Here is a 20585-nt window from a genome sequence, read left to right as displayed (position 1 = left end):
AAACCAACGTACAGGCTTCTCTAATCGGGAGTCTTGGTGCAATTCGGTGTTGAAGACACAGAGACAATGCTGTGCGCAGGACCCAAACACTTCCACGGAAAGGGGAATATGGAAAGACAGATCATCACAATTAAAGTCTCCACTTTTCAATGTAATAACTGCTTAACTATTTTTGAAGGGTAAAAATGTTGCCCGCCCCCCTAAAACAGCCCAAATGCATTTAATATGCATCGCCGAACATGTGCTAAGATTGCAGTAAATTGCCTCACAAACGCAAATTATGGCAATCAGCATCTTGTTTTCTAGTTCTAAATTCAAAGGCAAACTATGAACACAAGACTGCTAACTCTTGCTATTAGCACACTTGCTATTATCACACATCCTCCTTCTAACAAAACCACATTTCCAGATGGACTGCCAAAATTAGTCAAGTGACTCCTAAGAAAGACTACCAAGATTGACATGCCAGAAATTCACTTGGAAATGAATGCTTTATTTAAATAAAGGAAACATACACCCAAACACACCTTTCCTAAGGAAATACAAGTTGCTTTATTTACAATTCAACTTGAATTGCAACTCAGGGAGGCCATTCACAGGAACGGTGGGACAGCTGGGCTGTCCACCCTGTCTGTATTCTGACTGGTCCTTGGTGTCAAATCGGACAGAATCAGGAGTGTGATGCAGGCTGGGCCTGGTTGGGGGATCCTGGTAATAAATTCACCAAAATACTTAAACTCAACTCAGACAACTGATACGGGAATTCAGTCAAGAAGGTGGTCAGCTCTGTGACATAACCGGGTATTCTCCTTTTCAGACTGCTGTGTTTACTCTGTATTTGACACAAAGGCTAATTTTTTAAAATGTATCAATCTCCAGCAACAAATAACTCAAGCAGATTAGATTATTCCAGTGCATTCTATTATAGCGACCATTCCTGAAGAGCATAATTATCAGAGATGTCAGGTCCCTGGCTCAGAACTAACTGCTTTGTTTCAATCTACAAAACTCAAGGCAGCAATTTTCATACATGACTGAGAAGGTCAAGGGCTCAAAACCAAGGTGAGCTCCGAGGCAAGGAAATGAATCAGATTCTCTCTCCGTGCCCAAAGGAGGCTCCCCCTGAATGGGGATGGTCTAGAATTCCTACTCCTCGGGAGAAACAGCCAGCCAATGTAGTCCTTTCCAGAAGAAAAACTAAGCCCTGCTATTTGATGGCAACTCCTTGAACACAAAACACCAAGGAAAGAGAGAAGCCACTTACCACTGGCCAGCTTTAAAAGAAAAATCTTTATCAGCAACGAGCAGGTGGAGCCTTTTCACTGATGGCGACTCAGCAGCAGCCCCACAAACCTTAGCGGCCGACACGACCTAGAGACAAAAGATGAACTGTGGCTGAGGTTAGTGTGTACACACGTGAGGAACAAACTATGGCTTTCTGGTAACTAAGGTTTCTTGAAATCTACAAAGATGTGGTTTTTGTAAACTGCAAAACAAGGGAAAGAGCACTTTGCTTTAAAATGCTGCCTACCACCAGGTCAACAAATTTTAGTTATCTTATTTTTGAGAGATTTGCATTCAAACTATTCAAATTTTATTCTGCATATAAAAATCATCTCTCTTTCTTTTTTTTTTAAAGTTTATTATTTTGAGACAGAGAGAGGACACAGTGGGGGAGGAGCAGAGAGAGAGAGGGAGAGAGAGAGAATCCCAAGCAGGTTCCACACTCCAAGCTGAGCCTGACACAGGGCTCAATCTCACAACCCTGAGATCATGACCTGAGCCGAAATCAAGAGGTGGGAGCTTGGCCGATTGAGCCACCCAGGGGCCCCACAAATTCAGCAGAATACAGATCTCGCGGTCCGTGGGTTCGAGCCCTGTGTCGGGCTCTGTGCTGACAGCTCAGAGCCTGGAGCCTGTTTCAGATTCTGTGTCTCCCTCTTTCTCTCACCCTCCCCTTTTCATGCTCTCTCTCTGTCTCAAAAATAAATAAATGTTCAAAAAAAAAATTTTAAATGTTTATTTTTGAGAGAGAGTGGGGGAGAGGCAAAGAGAGAGGGAGACAGAGGATCCGAAGCAGGCTCTGCGCTAATAACACAGAGGCCAATGCAGGGCTTGAACTTGCAAACTGCGAGATCATGACCTGAAGTCAGGTGCTTAACCGACTGAGCCACCCACACATTTCAAAATCATCTCTTAAAGGGGCTGTTTAACAAGTGTTTACTTGTTGAGTGTCTAGTATATTCCATGCACCAGGCTGGATAATCTGGAAAGAGCTTGGGGAACTGGAACCCTGTGAACCATCTGCCTGGTGTCTAAATTCTCGGTCAGACAACATACACAAAGTGAAACCCACTGTCAGCTACGAGCCTATGTTTGTTCTGAGCCTGTAAGAAGTCCATGACAAGCTAATTTCAGAAATTACAAGCACTTAGCAACTTATTTTTAGCAATTTCACAGAGTCTGTTGAATCTAATAATAGACAACAAATTGGGTTTGTATTCCCTATGATTTGTAATTTATTTTTTCTAATTCACTGTTGATATTTGCCAAAATATAAACAGTCCACAGCCTTAGAACAATATCAAAAATAGCTCCTCGCTACAGATAGTTTGAGAAGCACTATCCTAAACAACGTATCTGGTTTCTAGAAAATTCTAAGGTCTGAGCCAGGCACTCCTCAGTGTCATCCACACCTCAGCAGCTCTTGAGTTCAAAATGCCTCTGCTTCCTTCATTCTTTGTTTCTTCCACCTTTGGGTTTTTCTTCCTCCTGAAATCTGAGACATCTTCACATGACATCTTCAGAACATCTTGTCACAAAAAAGACAACATGACTCTTTCCTCAACCTCCTACTGCCATTCAACTCCACTTCTGGAAGCAAATCAAAGCAGTAGCAGGTGACCAAAATACAGTCATTCTCCTTGGATGGTGTTAGTTTCACAGCTCCACTAAAGGGTGCCTCGGAAAGCTGTCAAGGTCAATGAACCTCACACCCTAACACTGCTCCCCCTCAACCCCTTTCTCCCATAGGACTAGGTTTAATCAAATTACCAGTGGGAAGCAATTCTTAAAAACCCACTGCAAAATTCTCCAGATGGATGGTGGTCCCCCTCACCGACTCAAAATATCTCTGACAATGTCTTATCTTTCTCCTGCTCCCATAAAATCTCTTGCCTCTCTTCCTCTGGATTTTTGCCAGTCCTCCTTCTCCCCTCCCTGAGAGCAAGTAGGTCAGTTTCCACACTGACCATCTCCCCGAGTTTCTGATCCTAGTCTTGCCCACCCTCTCCGAACCTGTGCTCCCCCACTCCCACCAGCCCCTTCCTTCAGGGCCACAGTTCCTCTCTCTAGACCTCCTGTTCATCAGGCAGGACACCTAACGCCATCTGCCTTCCAAAATAAAAGGAAGCACGTGTTCTGTAACCACACTGCCGGGTATATAATCCCGGCCCCAGCACGCACTTACCAACCGTGTGACCCTGCGCACGTTACCCAGCCCCTCTCGGTTATAAAATAAGGTCAACAACACCTGTACCTCAGAGCTGCTGGTGATTAAATGAGATCATACGTGCAAAGCACTTATAATGCTGCTGGTTCATAATAAGTACTCATTAAGTGTCTGTTACAACGTATCTCACGGCATTCATTATAATTAGCTTACTAGTATTTATTTATTACATTATACATTACATTTTATTCTCTCATTATTGTTATATATACCACCATACCAGTGCTTTCCATGTAGGACCTTGCAGAATGAGCACTACACACCCCCAGGGGGCCTATTCTCATAGAGGACGAGAAGAACCTGTAAAGTACAGTGGCCTTTGTACCCCGTCCTATCTATTTGCTAGAACAAACTTAAAAAGCCATAGTGGGGGCACTTGGGTGGCTAAGTCAGTTAAGCATCCGACTCTTGATTTCAGAGTGGGTCATGATCTCATGGTTTGTGGGTTCAGGCCCCACAGCTCGCTGTCTCTCTCTCTCTCAAAATAAATAAGCTTTAAAAAAGCCTTATTGTCTTCAAGCAACTTTAGAAATTTGGCCTTTAATCTCTGCCTCTGATACTTCCTTATCTGACAGAATCTTCTGAGGCGCTCGGTAAACACAGGTAACTCAGCTTCTGTTCTCTAGCAGCACGTTCTAATGATGTCTGCCTGAACAAATGAACTCAAATGTCCAGGCTCAGTTCTTGCCCTCTCTGAGCTCTATGATTTTGACACTTTTTAAATTTTTTTTTTTTTAATGTGCTACTTATTTTTGAGAGAGAGAGAGAGAGACAGAGTATGAGTGGGGGAGGGACAGAGAGAGAGGGAGACACAGAGTGTGAGGCAGGCTCCAGCCTCAGAGCTGTCAGCAGAGAGCCCGATGCGGGGCTCGAACTGGTGAACCACGAGATCATGACCTGAGCCACCCAGACGCCCCTGATTTTGATACTTTTTACTTCCCTTCCATCCTGAAACATTCTTCTGCCTGGGATAGCTGACATTGAACTCTTCTACAGGGTCCCCTCCTGCCTCTCCAACCCGGTCCTTGCTCCTTTACCTTTCTTCCTTGCCCTTCCCCACTGGGCACTCTGTCTAAACTGCCTCACTCCCACCCCCTCTCCTATCTCTCGGCCAAGGCTGTCAGCCATTCCCAAAGCTACTAACCCCCACCCCAACTCCTCATTACTTTGCTGGCAATCAGGCCCACATCTACACTCCCCTGTGAGTAACAGCAGCCAATGTCTGAGGGGCATTTATCTCAGATGTATTCCAGGTACAGGCTTAGATGTCTCATGTACACCAATTCATTCAGTCAATATGAATAATCATATTATATCCCAACAGATGGTGTTCTTACCCTCTATTCTGTACATAAGGAAACAGAAAGGTGTAGCAGCTTGCTCAGGATCAGTCAGGAGTGGCCGAGTCTGGCTTCAAACCTAGCTGTGCTTGGCCCTTCATCACTTGTTAGTCCCATCCCAAGCGTAAACTCACTTATGTGTCCAACTAAATCTACAATATTCATCCCTTCTACAGGCATTTCTTGAGCATGTGCTGCCTGGCACTGAAGAGGCAGATGGAGAAAGCGGCTTCTGCCCTCAGGGCACCCTACAGAATGGCTGCTTTCCATCATCAGGATTTCTAGTCAGGGCTCATCTTGGATGCAAGAGAGTCAAATCCATTTTCAACTGGTACACACATATGCACACACATATGCACACACACACACACACACACACACACACACACACACACACACACAGAATCTTTGACTCTCTTCTAGGTGTTCTGTCCCTACCATGAATAAGTTCCATGAATTCAGCTCATGTCTTTTCCTCCCTGTGCTCACTCACCAGCATCCTCAGCCAAGAATTTCTTCTCACGTGAACTGCTGCCTTAGACTCCTTCCTGTCTCTCTCAAAGCAGCCAACAGGTAAATACTGCTAATATTCTGACCTCACCAAGTTATTCTCCACCTCAAAAACCTTCATGGGCTAAGACTCAACTCAAAAAAAAAAAAAAAAAAAATGCTAAAAGGCCTTTGTAGCTTAAGCCCTCCTCTATCCCTATGCTAGTGTTTACCAGCCAAACTGGATAATTCGCTGGTCCCCAAAGGCACCTGACATTTGCCTGCCTCCCCAAAGCCTGCCTGAGTCATTGGGCAGGCACCTCTCAGTTCTGTCAACCTCCTGCCCACCTTTCCAGGCCCTGCTCAAAGCCTAACCCCTGTCTGAGGTTTTCCTGTTTTTCCCCAGCCTCTCAACTCTACCAATAAAATGTTTCCATCTTCTTATCACACTTTGCACATATTGATGTAACTGTAAGAACTCATGAACACGTCTCTTCCATCACACAAGACCACAAGCCTCCTGAGGTCAGGTGTAGGGTAGAATCTATACCTGATACTCCCTAGATCAAGCACAGGGCCCAACACATAGTAAGACTCAGCAACTATTTGCAGAATACATGAAAACTCTAACTTAAAGTCACTTAAAATTGGTTTCCTGAACAAAAACTAGTAGAAGTTCAGGGGCCTTTTGTTGTTTAAAAAGAAAAGGGACGAAGGGGGCAGGGGTAACCACTATAGAAAAATCGAGATTCATGTTTAAAACTGTGAGAGAGGTAAGGGAAGACAGGGATTTCTTCACTAGAACAAGGACTCTTCCTTTGTTTGCCACACAATTTCAAATATCTTATTACAAAAACAACTATTAGGAATCACCACAGGACTCCCCATTACAGTACTTTGCTCATTTTTTTTTCAGATTTACCAAAAAAATGTTTATTTTATAAACATTATTTTCTTTTAATATTATAATCTGTAAAAACATAGCCAAGAGCTAGATTCTTTCCATTTAACTGGCATCTATCAGATTCACTGATAAAACAAGACAATATATAAGCTTGAAACACACTCTAAAGAGTCACCTGGTGGCAGGGAAACCAACGTTCATAATCAAGGGCGGAGGCAGGTGGGTGTGTACTGAATTTCAGCTGCAAGGTGAGCATGCCTCACAGTCAAATGCTAGAATGTACAAAATGAAATCACCACTAACTTGCTAATGTTCAAATATAAAATTCAGTGAAGAAAGGAAAGAAGTTATACTTTCTACTGAAAGGTCCTGTTTTCATGTAGACAGTCCCTATGACCAAAAATGTTCCCAGATGCTTTATGTCTGTTGCAATTAATACAAACGGTAATACACCTGTTGCTATTAGTCCTAATAATCTAGGCAAAACTGCTGTATCTGGTCACACAAAATACATTGCACGATTCGTGATTTTTTAAAGATGTGCCTTCCTATTAACACTTTATTTTATTCAACTAATGCGAATCCACATACTTTATAAAGATTTCTAGTAATGCAGATTAAAAACATTAGCAATATCTTTTTGAAAGCCACATCTTTATTTTACTCTGAAGCTAATTTCATATAATTAAGGACTATAATCATGGCCTGTGTTATACACAGCTTTCTCTACTTTTATGAGTAAGCAAAACATGATGGGGAAACTATATGTTTTAACATTTGTACTTGTTCTCATGCTTAATGGATCAAAAGGTTTCACAACTAACGGCTCAACTAGCCATGTCCTAAGTTAAAACACATGGCAGGAAATGAAGTTTTCCATAAAATAATATTTAGACTCTTCTACTGTTCAATAAAATAACAATGCATTTGCCAACTTTTACTAGCACACATTTCTAATGGTTTGACGGGGTCAGCATCTAAAAGGAAATTCCATCATACTGATTTTAAAAACTGGTTTTATGTAGGATATTTTAATGTTATTGCTGCTGCAAAAGTCTCTGCGCAGGAAATAGGTCTTTCTGTGGGAAACCTGACTGGCTTCCTCTGTTTACTCCCATTCATTCGTTTGCTGGCTTAAAAATTTAGACAAAGCCAGGATTAGAGATAACTTTAAACAAAAATACAGTTAGGGCATAGAGAATTTCAGAGTCAAAGGAAAATTCAGTCATTATTCAAAATAGAACATCATTTTGGGGTGTCTGGGTGGCTCAGTTGGTTAAGCGTCCGACTCTTGATTTCAGCTCAGGTCATGATCTCACAGGTTCATGAGACTGAGCCCCATGTCAGGCCTTGTCCTGACAGCATGCAGCCTGCTTGGGATTCTCTCTTTCTCTTTCTCAAAATAAATAAACATGAAAAAAATAGTACATCACTTCACACATGAGGAGATCAAGGTCCAGAGAAATTACTTAAATTGTGGCAGAAAACCAATCTGATGAATAGGAATCTAACTAGAAGAAAGCGGTTTTACTGAAGGGATTTGCTGAAAAGGAAAGATCACAAATTTCTGTCAAGTGACAACTTCTGTCAACACCAGGTCCCGGCATGACAAATGGACTCTCCCTGCTCCCACCAAAGGCTACCCTGTCCACTTGGGCTGAGTTTCCTCTCTGCCTTCTCCAGCATACCTCACCCCCTTTGGCCCTCTCTGTTAGACACACGCGAGCACTCGCATCTTCCACCTCACATCAGCTGCAAACACCTGTGTGTAACTTACCATCTGCCAGGCACTTCACATACACTCATTCATTCATTCTTCACAACAACCCTAGTCAGCAGGTATTATTATCATCATTCCCATTTTACATATGAGAAAACTGAGGTCCCAGGGCTCATAAGTGGCAAAACAGAGATTCAAATCCAGACACCTGGCCACTGTGCTTTGCTGCTTCTCAAAATATAAACAAAACAATCCTCTCCCTTAATCCAACTGTCTCGTCATTGATCTGTTCCTATTCACATAAAACATTTTCAAAAATTATATATGGCCCTGGCTCCAATTTCTTAGCTCCCATTCTCTCTTCAGCACAGTCTAGTCAGGCTTTCACTCTCAGCAATGTATTACCAGTCATTCTGGTCACCAACCATCCATTTTGCTAAATCCAGTGACATCTCTCAGCAGAGTTCAGCACAGTTGGCCACTCCGCCTTTGAAACACTTTCTCCTGGGTTCACCAACACCCTGCTGATTTCCCTCAGGCCTCGCTGGCCCTTTCCTCTTCTGCTTCACCTCTAAATGTTGACACACCCCAGGGCTGAGTTCCAGGCCTTCTTCCCCCACTCTCTACATGGCTTACAACCTATTATTTCCAGCAGTGAACTCCAAACTCACATACCCAACTGCTGATTTCAATTTCCATTTCAAACAACACATCCAACACAAAACTCTTTTATCTCCCCAAGTTTCTTCCTTTGTATTATTATGGAAAACTTAAACATATACAAAACTAATAGAAATAGTACAATGAATCTCCATTATAAACATGACCCACATTCAACAGTCGATAGAAGGTGATAAAACTCAAGGCTAATCTTGTCTTATCTGTAACTCTACCCACATTCCACCCTCCCACCTCAGATTATTCCAAAATCAAGCACTTTATTTCCCTTCCTGCAACTTGTCCTTCTCCATCATTATCTACCTGGATTATTCAAATCCCAAAGCTAGATATCTCTTGGTTTCTTCTCCTCTTACTAACTGCACCCAGCCCCCAACGCAAATCTGTGAATGCCATCAGCCCTACCCCTGTTAGATCCGCCCACTGTTCTCCATCCCTATCACCCTACTCTAAGCCACCATCACCTCTCCTGGGACTGTGTCAATAGCTTCCAACTGGTGTCAAACCACAACAAAAGCCCAGTGTCCTACCAGGCAAATAGATGGCCCATTTAAAATATAAATCATATGTCATTTCCCTGCTTAAAACCTTCCATCTCCCTGCACCCCGCCCCTCCCCGGGGCATCTGAGTGGCTCAGTCAGCTGAACATCTGACTCTTCATTTCTGCTCAGGTCATGATCCCAGGGTCCTGGGATCGAGCCCCAAGTTGGGCTCCACACTGAGCGTAGTGCCTACTTAAGATTTTCTCTCTCCCTCTGCCTCTCTCCCCAACTTGTACTCTCTCTCTCCCTCTAAAATAAATAAAATAAAATTTCCATCCCCTTTAGAATAAAATCCCAACTCCCTGCACAAGGCCATAATAGTTTATACAACCTGGGCCCTGCCTACCTCTCATCCTACTACCTTCCTCTGAACATCTCAAGCTAGTCCTGCCTCAAGGCCTGGCTCTTGTCTGTTCCTCTGCCAGAGATGCTGTGCACGTGGCTGGCTCTTTTCCTCTTGTCTTGGTTCCAATGTTACACACCAATTTAAAACAGCACCCCCGTCCCCAGCCATTCTTGCCTCCCATGACAAAATTACCCTGTTTTATTACTTTAAGGATATATCACATCCGACATTCTCTGGCTTATCTGCACCAGAATGAAGCTCCACAGACAGCAGGGGCTTTGCCTGCTTCATGCACTGTTGTATTTCCTGCCCCTAGAACAGGGCTGGGCACACAGCAGGCACTCAAAACATGTCTGCTGGACCTAAAATAAAATCTATTTCAGCTGATTGGATAATAACAATGGCATAATGGAATAACGGAAATAATGGCGAGTAATGGAAAAGAGCCTTGCCTTTTAGATGACTTAATTTATTGAGCAGAAGTGTGTCAGTGAAGAGCACTGACACTGTACATTTTAGACATTAACCAGCTCTAGGCATAGCTAAAAAGTAGCAATACAGGCAGTGCCTACAGAACACATTGCATCGCCACTTCATCTCTTGAGGTGGAGTGCGTCACCATCCCGACTTGACAAAGTGACCCATCCAGGGCGGTGCAGGTAATCGACCACAGAGGTGGGATTCACACTTGTTTGCTCTACTCAACAAATGTGTAATGAGTGCCTATTCCATCAGCGCTGTGCTGGATACTGTGGCTCCAACACTGCTAAGCTGGGCCTTCCTCCAAGGAGCCTCTGTCTTTGCAGGTTTCCACTCACAGAGTGAGTCGTGCACCCTGACGAGCCACAGGCCTACTGCCGGGGCCATCAGACTAGAGCTCCCTGGGAGTTTCACCAAAAGACTAGAGCCCAGGTCCCCTATAAGCCACACAGCTACCTCTCAGCTGCGGATGCCTGAGGTTTCACCCCACCATGCTCTGCCGTCAGAACTGACAGCGTGGTAGGGCTGGAATGCCAACTACTGCTCATCCTAGGCTGGATAATCTGTACGAGAGTCTCTATCAGACTCTGACAAGCACAGCAAATTAGGTGCCCAATGGTTAGAAACACTGCATATTAAAGAGATGCCGGGGCGCCTGGGTGGCTCAGTCGGTTAAGCGGCCGACTTCGACTCAGGTCACGATCTTGTGGTCCGTGAGTTCGAGCCCTGCGTCGGGCTCTGGGCTGACTGCTCAGAGCCTGGAGCCTGTTTCAGATTCTGTGTCTCCCTCTCTCTCTGCCCCTCCCCTGTTCATGCTCTGTCTCTGTCTCAAAAATAAATAAACGTTAAAAAAAAAAAATTAAAGAAAAAAAAAAAAAAAAAAAAAGAGATGCCTACTCCCATGCCCCCAAGTTGAAGAAGGCCATTCCACCAGACGCTCTTCCCAAAACGTGTAGCTGATGACTAGCAGAGAATTGGAAGGGTTAAACTGAGGACACGGTCCAGATCTTCAGCTAAGCAGCCCATCGCACCCAAACCCAACCCTCAGCAAAATCACAAGTCAAGCAGACTATCAACGCTCAGTAATCAACACAGGGACCATAGGACCCCCAAAGGTCTCTGTGCCAGGAGCCCAGCCATTTGACTTTATTAACTAACCACTGTGTCAGCCCCAATCTCTCCTTTCTTATATCCAGTAACACTTAAGTCAAGTTTTAATTTGGAACAGAGATGAGGAGATGTGAAATTTATCTTCCATTGTGTGGCTCAGTCAAACTTTGTCTGAACCAAGTGCCACATTTTTTTGCTGTCATAGAAAGAAAAAACAGTTTGATTATCAAAGGTCTGAGTTCAGAGACTGAGTCCTTCATTTACTTAAGCCAGTCCTTTAAATGTAGGCCTACAATGTCATTTTCATCCAAAACGGGGCAGTTGTGAGAGTGAAACAGGATGCTGGCCCAGGCAAATCAAGAATCAGGGTCATCACATCGAAGTCTCTGAAGTCTTAATTTCCTCACCTGTGCAGGTAATGGGGGCAAGGATCCCTTCACCTCCCTCCCGGGGTGGTTGGTGAGAATCAAGCAGCAACCTGATATAATCGAGTGCTTTGTCAACAAAAGGGTAATGACACACATAAGCATTTTTGGATAAGGCTTACACTTCTAAAAGAAGCAAACTAGTACAATTACAAAAGGATTCGTGGTTTTTCCACAATCAATTAGGTGCATAGAATCAGTCTCTTCTGAGCACAGTCCCACTAAGAATCTGAGGTGAAGGGCTTTATGTATCGTGCTCAGGGCCACAACCCCAAAACCTAGCCTAGTGTCTTGCATATTACCAAATAAGTGCATAAGAATTCGTGATTTTAAAAATTCTTTCCTTACCAAACTCTCCCATCAAATTGATAGACAGTCCCTCTTGCTCAGTGAGCCAGCCTTCTAGAGGCCAAGCATGGAGTGACCCTCCAGTGAAATCTTAGTCACGCCTCTACAATCCTTACTGCATTACAAAATCTTACTCTTATCTCCTTGACATTTCCAAGGTTACCCAGGCTGCTTATTCTTTGATCCTTAAGAAAAGACTGTGCACTTGAACACAAACAGTCAAATGTCATCTAATTCAGACCTCAGCTTCCTGCATCAGCATGACCTCAGGCTGGTTACATTTACAGCCTTAGATAAGAAGCATTAACATCATAATACGGTCATTCAATAAGTTCTTTGCAGGGAACTCAAGGCCCAAGAAGGAAAAAACATTTCTGGGTGGGTGAGTGCTCCATTCTTTGCCCACTCCAGGAGGGGCAGCAGGGTCCTTTGGCCCAGGAGTCAGAGACGGGGCTCAATTCCCCTCTGGTCCAGGGAGCCGCCCCTAGCGTATCTCCTAGGCTCCACTTCCTCTTTCATCCAATGCAGATGCTATCCTGTTCTGAGACTACTTCACAGACTTGAAGTGAAGAGCAAGTGGCATGCTGGGAGCTCTTTCTATAAAGTGTACTTGCAGTACAAATTAAAGGCAAAAGTGGTATGAGACGGTGGTCCCGTTCCATTTTGACCCAGCCTGAGGTACTGTTCATTCTGGCAAGTCCAAGGTCAGGCTCCTGCTTCTACCGCTAGGAGCCATCCTCTGGAGGGATCGGGGTGAGCCCTTGCTGACCTATACCCACTGAAGTTGTACCTCAGCCACCATCTAGCTTTATCCAGCTCCTCCCAGCTCCTCCATTCTGTTCAGGAGAGGAGAGGAAATCAGAAACAAACGAAAAAAGGGCTGCAACTGGAAAGTTCTTCTGTCAAGGTAATACCATGGTTGCAATGACCCCTGTCATTTTCCGACTTCTGGGCATGAAAATTCTTAACTTTGCAATCATTCTATTAGAGCTTACATTAACTTTCTGTGTGGTTTTCTTAAACTTCACTCAAAATAACCCCTGACAGCCTCAGTAACTTTGTCCTGTAAAATTCTGAAATGCTACTCTACTTCAGGGATTGGCAAACTATGATCCACAGGCCAAATTTGGGTATTTTGGTAAATACTGTTTTATTGGAATACAGCCACTCAGATTTGTTTATATGTCGTATATGGCTATTTCACACAACAAAGGCAGAGTTTTGTAGTGGTAACTAAGACAACATTGCCCATGAAGCCTAAAATACTATCTGGCCCTTTACAGATAAAGTATACCAAGCCACGTTCTAATTCTACCTGCCTCAAAATACAACAGAAAAGAGTGCCGTCCAAGCGTGTTAAATAAACTGCTTTTTCTTCAAAACTGGCAAGATCTCACTTTAAAAAAAAAAAAAATTAATGTTTTATTTATTTTGGGGAGACCACAAACAGGGGTGGGGCAGAGAGAGAGGGGGACAGAGGAGCCAATGCAGGCTCTGCACTGACAGCAGCAAGCCCGACGTGGGGCTCAAACTCACAAACTGGAAGATCATGACCTGAGCCGAAGTCAGATGCTAACCAACTGAGCCACCCAGGTGCCCCCAAGATTTCACTTTTTAAACAGAAATCCTAACAAATCACACATTTACAAAATGAGCATTTTTGTGTGTTAAGTGAGCCAAAAAGAAAAAAGTATTTTCATATTTATCATCAGTGGGAAAAGTTCATTTTTACAGATCCATAAATCTATCATGCTGAACTAATTTTACACGGACTTTTCAAAAAAACACATCAGCCTAAAGCTGAATCCACAAACATACTACATACACTTGGTCCCAAAGCAATTTTCTTTAGAATTAGCTTGAAAAGCAGGGCCTAAACAATTGTCTTTTTTTTTTTTTTTTTTTTTTTTTTCAACTTTTTTTTATTTATTTTTGGGACAGAGAGAGACAGAGCATGAACCGGGGAGGGGCAGAGAGAGAGGGAGACACAGAATCGGAAACAGGCTCCAGGCTCCGAGCCATCAGCCCAGAGCCTGACGCGGGGCTCGAACTCACGGACCGCGAGATCGTGACCTGGCTGAAGTCGGACGCTTAACCGACTGCGCCACCCAGGCGCCCCGATTTGTCTTTTAAAGTGTATCCTACTATTTTATAGGAAATTTTATTGTCCGGAGGGCCTGGGAGGCTCAGTTGGTTAAGCATCCGAGTTCAGCTCAAGTCATGATCTCATGGTTCCTGAGTTCGAGCCCTGCATCGGCTCTGTGCCGACAGCTTGGAGCCTGGAGCCTGCTTTGGATTCTGTGTCTTCCTCTCCCTCTGCCCCTCCCCTGCTCATGCTCTGTCTCCTTCTCTCTCTCTCTCTCCTCTCTCAAAAATAAATGAAGATTAAAAAAATTTTTTTATTGATCCTCTTTGAGCTATTCAGTTTTATATTTAACTGGACAGCATGACAATATTCAAAACAACTTTGTAAATAACAGATGAATTTATTATTTAAAAATACCTAGTTTTTCCAGATGCATGGGATTTCACAAAGCATAAATATGTAAATATTTCATTGTAAAATACCATACATTGTTTTTTATAAGTGTTTTGGCAGTCTAATAAGTAATTAATAATTGTTCTCTTAGGGTTATAGAACATTTTGGTGTTTGTTAAATGGGTTTTTGGGGAGAGGGATAGACAGAGCACCTTCCTTTTCTTCAGATTGTTACATTCTCATAAATATAAGAAATGATTAGATTTTATACATACAACAAACAAAAATACCCCAGGATGATTTTTATCTTTAGAGAGAAGGAAGACATGAGAAGGAAACTGTCATTTTAAATCACAGATATATTCGTAGAGGATTCTCATATTGCCAAGTAATTGTTACTTTGCTATGTTATATAAATCTACTCTTTGCAAATTTATATGTGTATATGCATATACATACATATTATAAATGTTAATATATGTGTGCACATGTTAAATTAGTTTTAGGAGTGTAAATCTGATAGCACTCTCCTTTTTTTTCTCCTTTTATTAGCTTATTGCTTTGCATTTTATCTTTTTGAAAATTATGGAAATATTCAAGTCTAAACTTAAATATTTCTAGAATCCCGCTTCATGTTATATCTATGGGTATGTTATTATTTTTTTTATTTTTCTAATGTTTATTTATTTTTGAGACAGAGAGAGAGACAGAGCGCCAGCAGGGGAGGGGCAGAGAGAGAGGGAGACACAGAATCCAAAACAGGCTGCAGGCTCTAAGCTGTCAGCACTGAGCCTGATATGGGGCTCAAAAGTCACAAACTGCGAGATCATGACCTGGGCCAAAGTCAGACACTTAACGGACTGAATCACCCAGGCACCCCCTAAGTGTATGTTATTTTTAATATAAAATGAGTAACTCCAAAACAAAAGTATCCTACTATTAATACCAAAAATGTAAATTCTTACAACAATGCAATTTCTGACCATGCTGGGTTTTTTTTAATGTTTTATTTATTTTTAAGACAGAGAGAGACAGACCATGAGTGGGAATGGGGCAGAGAGAGAGGGAGACACAGAATCTGAAGCAGGCTCCAGGCTCTGAGCTATCAGCACAGAGCCCATTGCGGGGCTCGAACTCACAAACCGTGAGATCCTGATCTGAGCGGAAGTCAGACGCTCAACTGACTGAGCCACCCAGGCGCCCTTGTGACAATGTTTAGAGAAGTATATAAGTTTTTTTTTTACTGCTAGCTTAAATACACTACAACACTAAGATAAATATATCTAAATATGTGAAGATTCACTCAAAAAGCAAAATCAAATATCCAATTTATGGTTTTAAAAGAAAATGGGGTTACTCACTGAGGTAAAGGGTGAGGATCCTTTATTTCCCAGCCCTTGACACCCCTTCAGGTGGTAGATTAGTTTTTTAGAGTCTGAATATGGTGGGGAAAAAATGTGCACATGGCAAGGGTAACAAGAACTCATCCACCTTCCTTTCTCAGATGTTAGTGCTGTCTCCTTTGATGAAATAAGTTGTTCTAAAGTGGGGATAAGTACAAGGACTTTGAGACAGGGTGCCGAAAGAAACAACAACAACAACAAAGAACAGGAAGAAGAAAAAAAAAGAAGTAAGCTACTCATAAACTGTAGGCTATTAAAGTTCTATCCCTAAAATATAACCCTAAACATTACACCTGTGAGGGTAGGTCCCTCAATTGCTGCCATACTCCCTTCATCAAAAATTAATCCATTCAGGGGGCGCCTGGGTGGCTCAGTCGGTTGGGCGGCTGACTCCGGCTCAGGTCATGATCTCGTGGTCCGTGAGTTCGAGCCCCGCGTCGGGCTCTGTGCTGACAGCTCAGAGCCTGGAGCCTGTTTCAGATTCTGTGTCTCCCTCTCTCTCTGACCCTCCCCCGTTCATGCTCTGTCTCTCTCTGTCTCAAAAATAAATAAATGTAAAAAAAAAAAAATTTAAAAAAAAAAAAAAAAAAAAAAATTAATCCATTCAGGATAAAGTAGATGCGGTTTATATATACAGTGGGATACAACTTGGCGATGAGAAAGAATGAAATCCTGCCATTTGCAGCAACGTGGATGGAACTGGAGAGTGTTATGCTAAGTGACATAAGTCAGTCAGAGAAAGACAGATACCATATGTTTTCACTCATATGTCGATCTTGAGAAACTTAACAGAAGACCATGGGGGAAGGGAAAGGGAAAAAAAATAGTTACAGAGAGGGAGGGAGACAAACCATAGAGACTCTTAAATACAGAGAACAAACTGAGGGTTGAAGGGGGGGCAGGGGAGAGGGGAAAATGGGCGATGGGCATTGAGGAGGGCACTCGGGATGAGCACTGGGTGTCGTACGTAAGCGATGAATCACAGGAATCTACCCCCCAAACCAAGAGCATACTGTATTCACTGTATGTTAGCCAATTTGGCAATAAATTGTATTTAAAAAATAAAATAAATCACTGCGTTATACACCTTAAACTAATGTAACACTGTATGTTAACTATACTTGAATTAAAATTTGAAAACTTAATAAAAAAAGTGAAATCCAAAAAAAATTAATCCATTCATTCTAAGCTTTAAATGAAAAATTTGAGTATCTGGCTGTCATCTTTTCAAATCAGTTGTCGTATGTCCTATCAGAAAAGGTTCTGAACAAAAAAATAACAAACTCTCCTGGATCGTCCTTCAAAGGGATCGAGGGGTTCCCTGTGAGCCAGTTGTAACCGGGTGCACTGCCAAGCCTCGAAAAACTTGCCGTCACCCAAGGATACAAACCTCCCGTCGAATGACATTTGCAGTTCTCTCCAAGTGATCAGTTTTCCTTTTGGATTTCATTATGCTTTAATAGAAAGTAAAATTAGATTATTAAGTATTATCTTCCCAAAAATAATTAAATTAGTTTCCCCTGTAACATCATGACTGTTCAAAACGCACTGTAACATTATGGATCCTAGAAAGTAGTCGGTGAAAAGCTGCGCATCTGACTGAAGCTTAACGGTCTACCACAGGCATGCATATATGAGCCAGATGTTCTGATGTGCCTTCAGGAGTCCCACGGCCATCCACAGGTCAGGGCTTTGAATCACCTCAAACGACACCAGGGCCAAAAACTCACCTTGTGAGAGTAAGGTGGCGCAAAGCACCGGACGTCAATCTCAGCGAAGCAGCCTGAGCGCAGATGGTGCCAACAGAGCTTCGCAACAACCCAGGAGCCATGACAGCAGCACACACCATGGTGCTTCCTGGGTAAACATGAAAGTTAAACCATTTTGAGAAAGCAGGGAAATATCAGACTATCTTAGGGGCCAATGAAGAAGAGTTTGGGTTTTTGCTGGTACTTTTATGTGCTGATCTAACAACACAGCACACATGTTAAAGGCCTAACTCTACTCTGACATAGTTTCTGCCACTATTTAGAGCTGATTCAACTGATCTCCACCGTACGAACATATGTAATTAGCGGTGCCATCGAATATTCATGCTATCAGTTTCCACAATCACTAACCAACCTCACGTGACTCATCTTATGCTATTATGGGAGACTAGATTTTATAACTGCCTAATAATTGTATTCCTCTCAAAGAGCATCACATAAGTCTTTAACATTTCTTGCTAGATAAAGTACAAGGAGCAAATTTTCTGAGGTTCACAGCGACGAAAATAAACCGCACCTATGTGCAGTAACATAGATGAGTATCATTAATATCACGCTGAACGAAAAGAATGAAAACCAAACTCCGAAAAACATATTCTGTGAGTCCAGTCATATAAAGTACAAAAACAGACTAAATTAATCTATCAAGTCAGAAATCAAGTTAGCAGTTATCCTTGGGGAAGTAATAATCACCATGCTATTTCTTAATCTGAATGCTGACTGCATGGGTATTTTCATTTTGTAAAAAGTCATCAAGCCCCAGAAGATTTCTAGGGTATTAAAGATACTCTGCACGATACCATAGTGGTAGTGATAGACACCATTTGTCTAAATCCACAAAACACACAATACCAAGAGTGAGCTGTAAACTACAGCCTCTGGGGGGATTATGATGTGTCAATGCAGGTTCATCAACTCTAACAAATGTGCTGCTCTGGTGGGGGATACTGATGATGGGGAAAGCTACACATGTGTGAAGGGAGGGAGTACGTGGGAAATCTCTGTACTGACTCCTCAATTTTGCTGCAAACTTAGAACTGCTCTTAAAAAAACAAAAAGCATTGAAAATTAATCAAGCTATCTTCCTAGGATTTAAGTATTTCTGTTTGTATATTTCAATAAAACACAAAAAAAACAGAAAGATTATCCAACATTGCAATTAAAAAACCTATAGGCTTATCAAAAAACCAGCACGGATCAGGAGTCAGATGATCTATTTTTTTGGTTCCTACCATTCTGTTATCCTCTGCAAATTTCTGAATATTTCTTTGCCTCCGATGGTCCCTTTTAATATGTTATATTGCAATATATATTTGTCCTATGTTAGTTAGAGAATATACAAAAATGTATGTAAACACTTTTTTTCTGAGCTCTTTGGAAGGTACTATATATAAATTGTAATAAATTTGGGGTTAGAAAAATTCAAGCTGTGTGTGCTTACATTCCTACTCCACATTTGTTAAGTTAGTCCTTCATCTGACAAATACTTATTAAGAGTCCATTATGTGGCAGGCACTGGGGATACAGACATAAACAAAACAAAGACTTTCTTAGAGAGCTTACATTTCAGAAAATAGAGACAGAAAAGAAATAACAGTAAATAATCAAGGGATGATATAAGTCAGTTAAAACCAAGTCATATCAAAACGCACTGCTTTCTAACTAGTCTTTAAAAAACCTAAAAGACCAACTTCCTGCCACAGTACATTGTGGCATCACTGTGGATATAAGCATGCTACTCACCATTTTTCTCTCTAGTAAATGAAAGAAGCATAAGGCCTTTCATCTCATGTAAGACTACTAAATGTAGTCTCTCTCCTCTGAATGTGCTAAACCTAAAATGCATTCATTGTTGAAAGAAAGAAGGTGAAACTTACTTTAGAAGTCCATGAGATTTTAGAAGTCATTAAGTATGTGGCTGGCTGACTGACTGACATGTAACACTTTGGTCCTGGTATTATACTGAGACCTTTGGATATACACCAGTTGGAACAAGGATGGTGTTTCCATATACTGAAATTCTCACAAAGTTCCTGCAATGGCAGAGACAACATGTAAGAACCAAGTGCTGGCAAACTGTTAAAAGGCAGTCTTAGCTGCAAAAGGAAAGGCTCATTATAATCAGCAAGCATCACCTCACAGCAAGTCTGCACTCAACTACCTCCTATCCATCAATTCTTCCTCCTTGGGTTTCCACTTTTCTGATTTTTTTCTCTTATTGCTTCCTTTTTTCAGCTTCCTTGGCCTGTCTTTAACTCTTGCTACTTAGGATATCCACCCCATGAAAGACCAGACCAAAGGCTGGTTACATGTCAGTTCATGTAACATGTAACTTCAGTTACCTGTCAGTGAAGGCCAAGTCCCCTGATAAAATTTAACTGATACATAGTTAATATGGTAACACTGTTCTGTTCTGGCTCAGTGCTTTAGACAACTATTGCTAAAATAAATTGTCCTCAATTAAGATATGCCTTTTGGTGATTATGCTGTTTAAAGGGTCTACTGCTCAACTGAACTTGAAAATAAGGAAATGGGGGCACCTGGATGGCTCAGTCAGTTGAGCATCCATCCAACTCTGGATTTCGGCTCAGGTCATGGTCTCATGGTTTGTGAGATCGAGCCAGGAATCAGGCTCCATGCTGTCAGGGCAGAGCCTGCTTGGGATTCTCTCTCTCTCTGCCCCTCCCCTACTTGCGCTCTCAAAATAAATAAACTTAAAAAAAAAAGAAAATAAAGGAATGTTAATTTTTAAAAGTTGTTCCCTCTAAAATTCTAAAATCTTATTTTTTAATGCTAGTAACCATGACCAAGGGTGCCATCTACTGACATATAAAGGGTATTTTTCATCAATTGTGTTCAAAAAGCTTCCCAAAGCAGTAAGGTAATAAAAATAAAAACCAAAACCTACCCACTTTTTGACATACATCCAATGGTTTCATATACTCAATGTAAATATTTAATTACCTCTTGAAAATTAACATACATTAAGGATTTTCTAAAATGATACAAAGAAATACTTCATCAATGTTTCTATTCTCAT

The 20585-nt window shown here is 42.0% G+C and overlaps 1 protein-coding gene across 5 annotated transcripts in view; it reads right to left on the bottom strand.

Moving 5' to 3' along the window:
- Positions 1 to 20585, bottom strand: part of OXNAD1 (oxidoreductase NAD binding domain containing 1) — a 41652-nt gene that overhangs the window by 16464 nt on the left and 4603 nt on the right. The window contains exons 2-5 of one of the 5 annotated variants that reach the window (XM_060638604.3): positions 19423 to 19578; positions 17507 to 17633; positions 17167 to 17230; positions 1265 to 1371 (exon numbers count right to left, since the gene is read on the bottom strand). In XM_060638604.3, coding sequence (XP_060494587.3) covers positions 1265 to 1371; positions 17167 to 17230; positions 17507 to 17625 — 290 coding nt within the window. In that variant the 5' untranslated portion in view covers positions 17626 to 17633; positions 19423 to 19578. Of the gene's footprint in view, positions 1 to 1264; positions 1372 to 15734; positions 15938 to 17166; positions 17231 to 17506; positions 17634 to 19422; positions 19579 to 20585 lie in introns of those variants that run through there. The other 4 variants (XM_060638605.3, XM_078432378.2, XM_078432379.2 and 1 more) reach the window with 4 other exon arrangements.

Source organism: Panthera onca, chromosome C2, assembly GCF_046562875.1.
Source record: "Panthera onca isolate mPanOnc1 chromosome C2, mPanOnc1 haplotype 2, whole genome shotgun sequence".
Classification (NCBI taxonomy): domain Eukaryota; kingdom Metazoa; phylum Chordata; class Mammalia; order Carnivora; family Felidae; genus Panthera; species Panthera onca.
The sequence above is the reverse complement of the archived record's forward strand: the minus strand, read 5'-3'. Positions and strand labels throughout refer to the sequence as shown.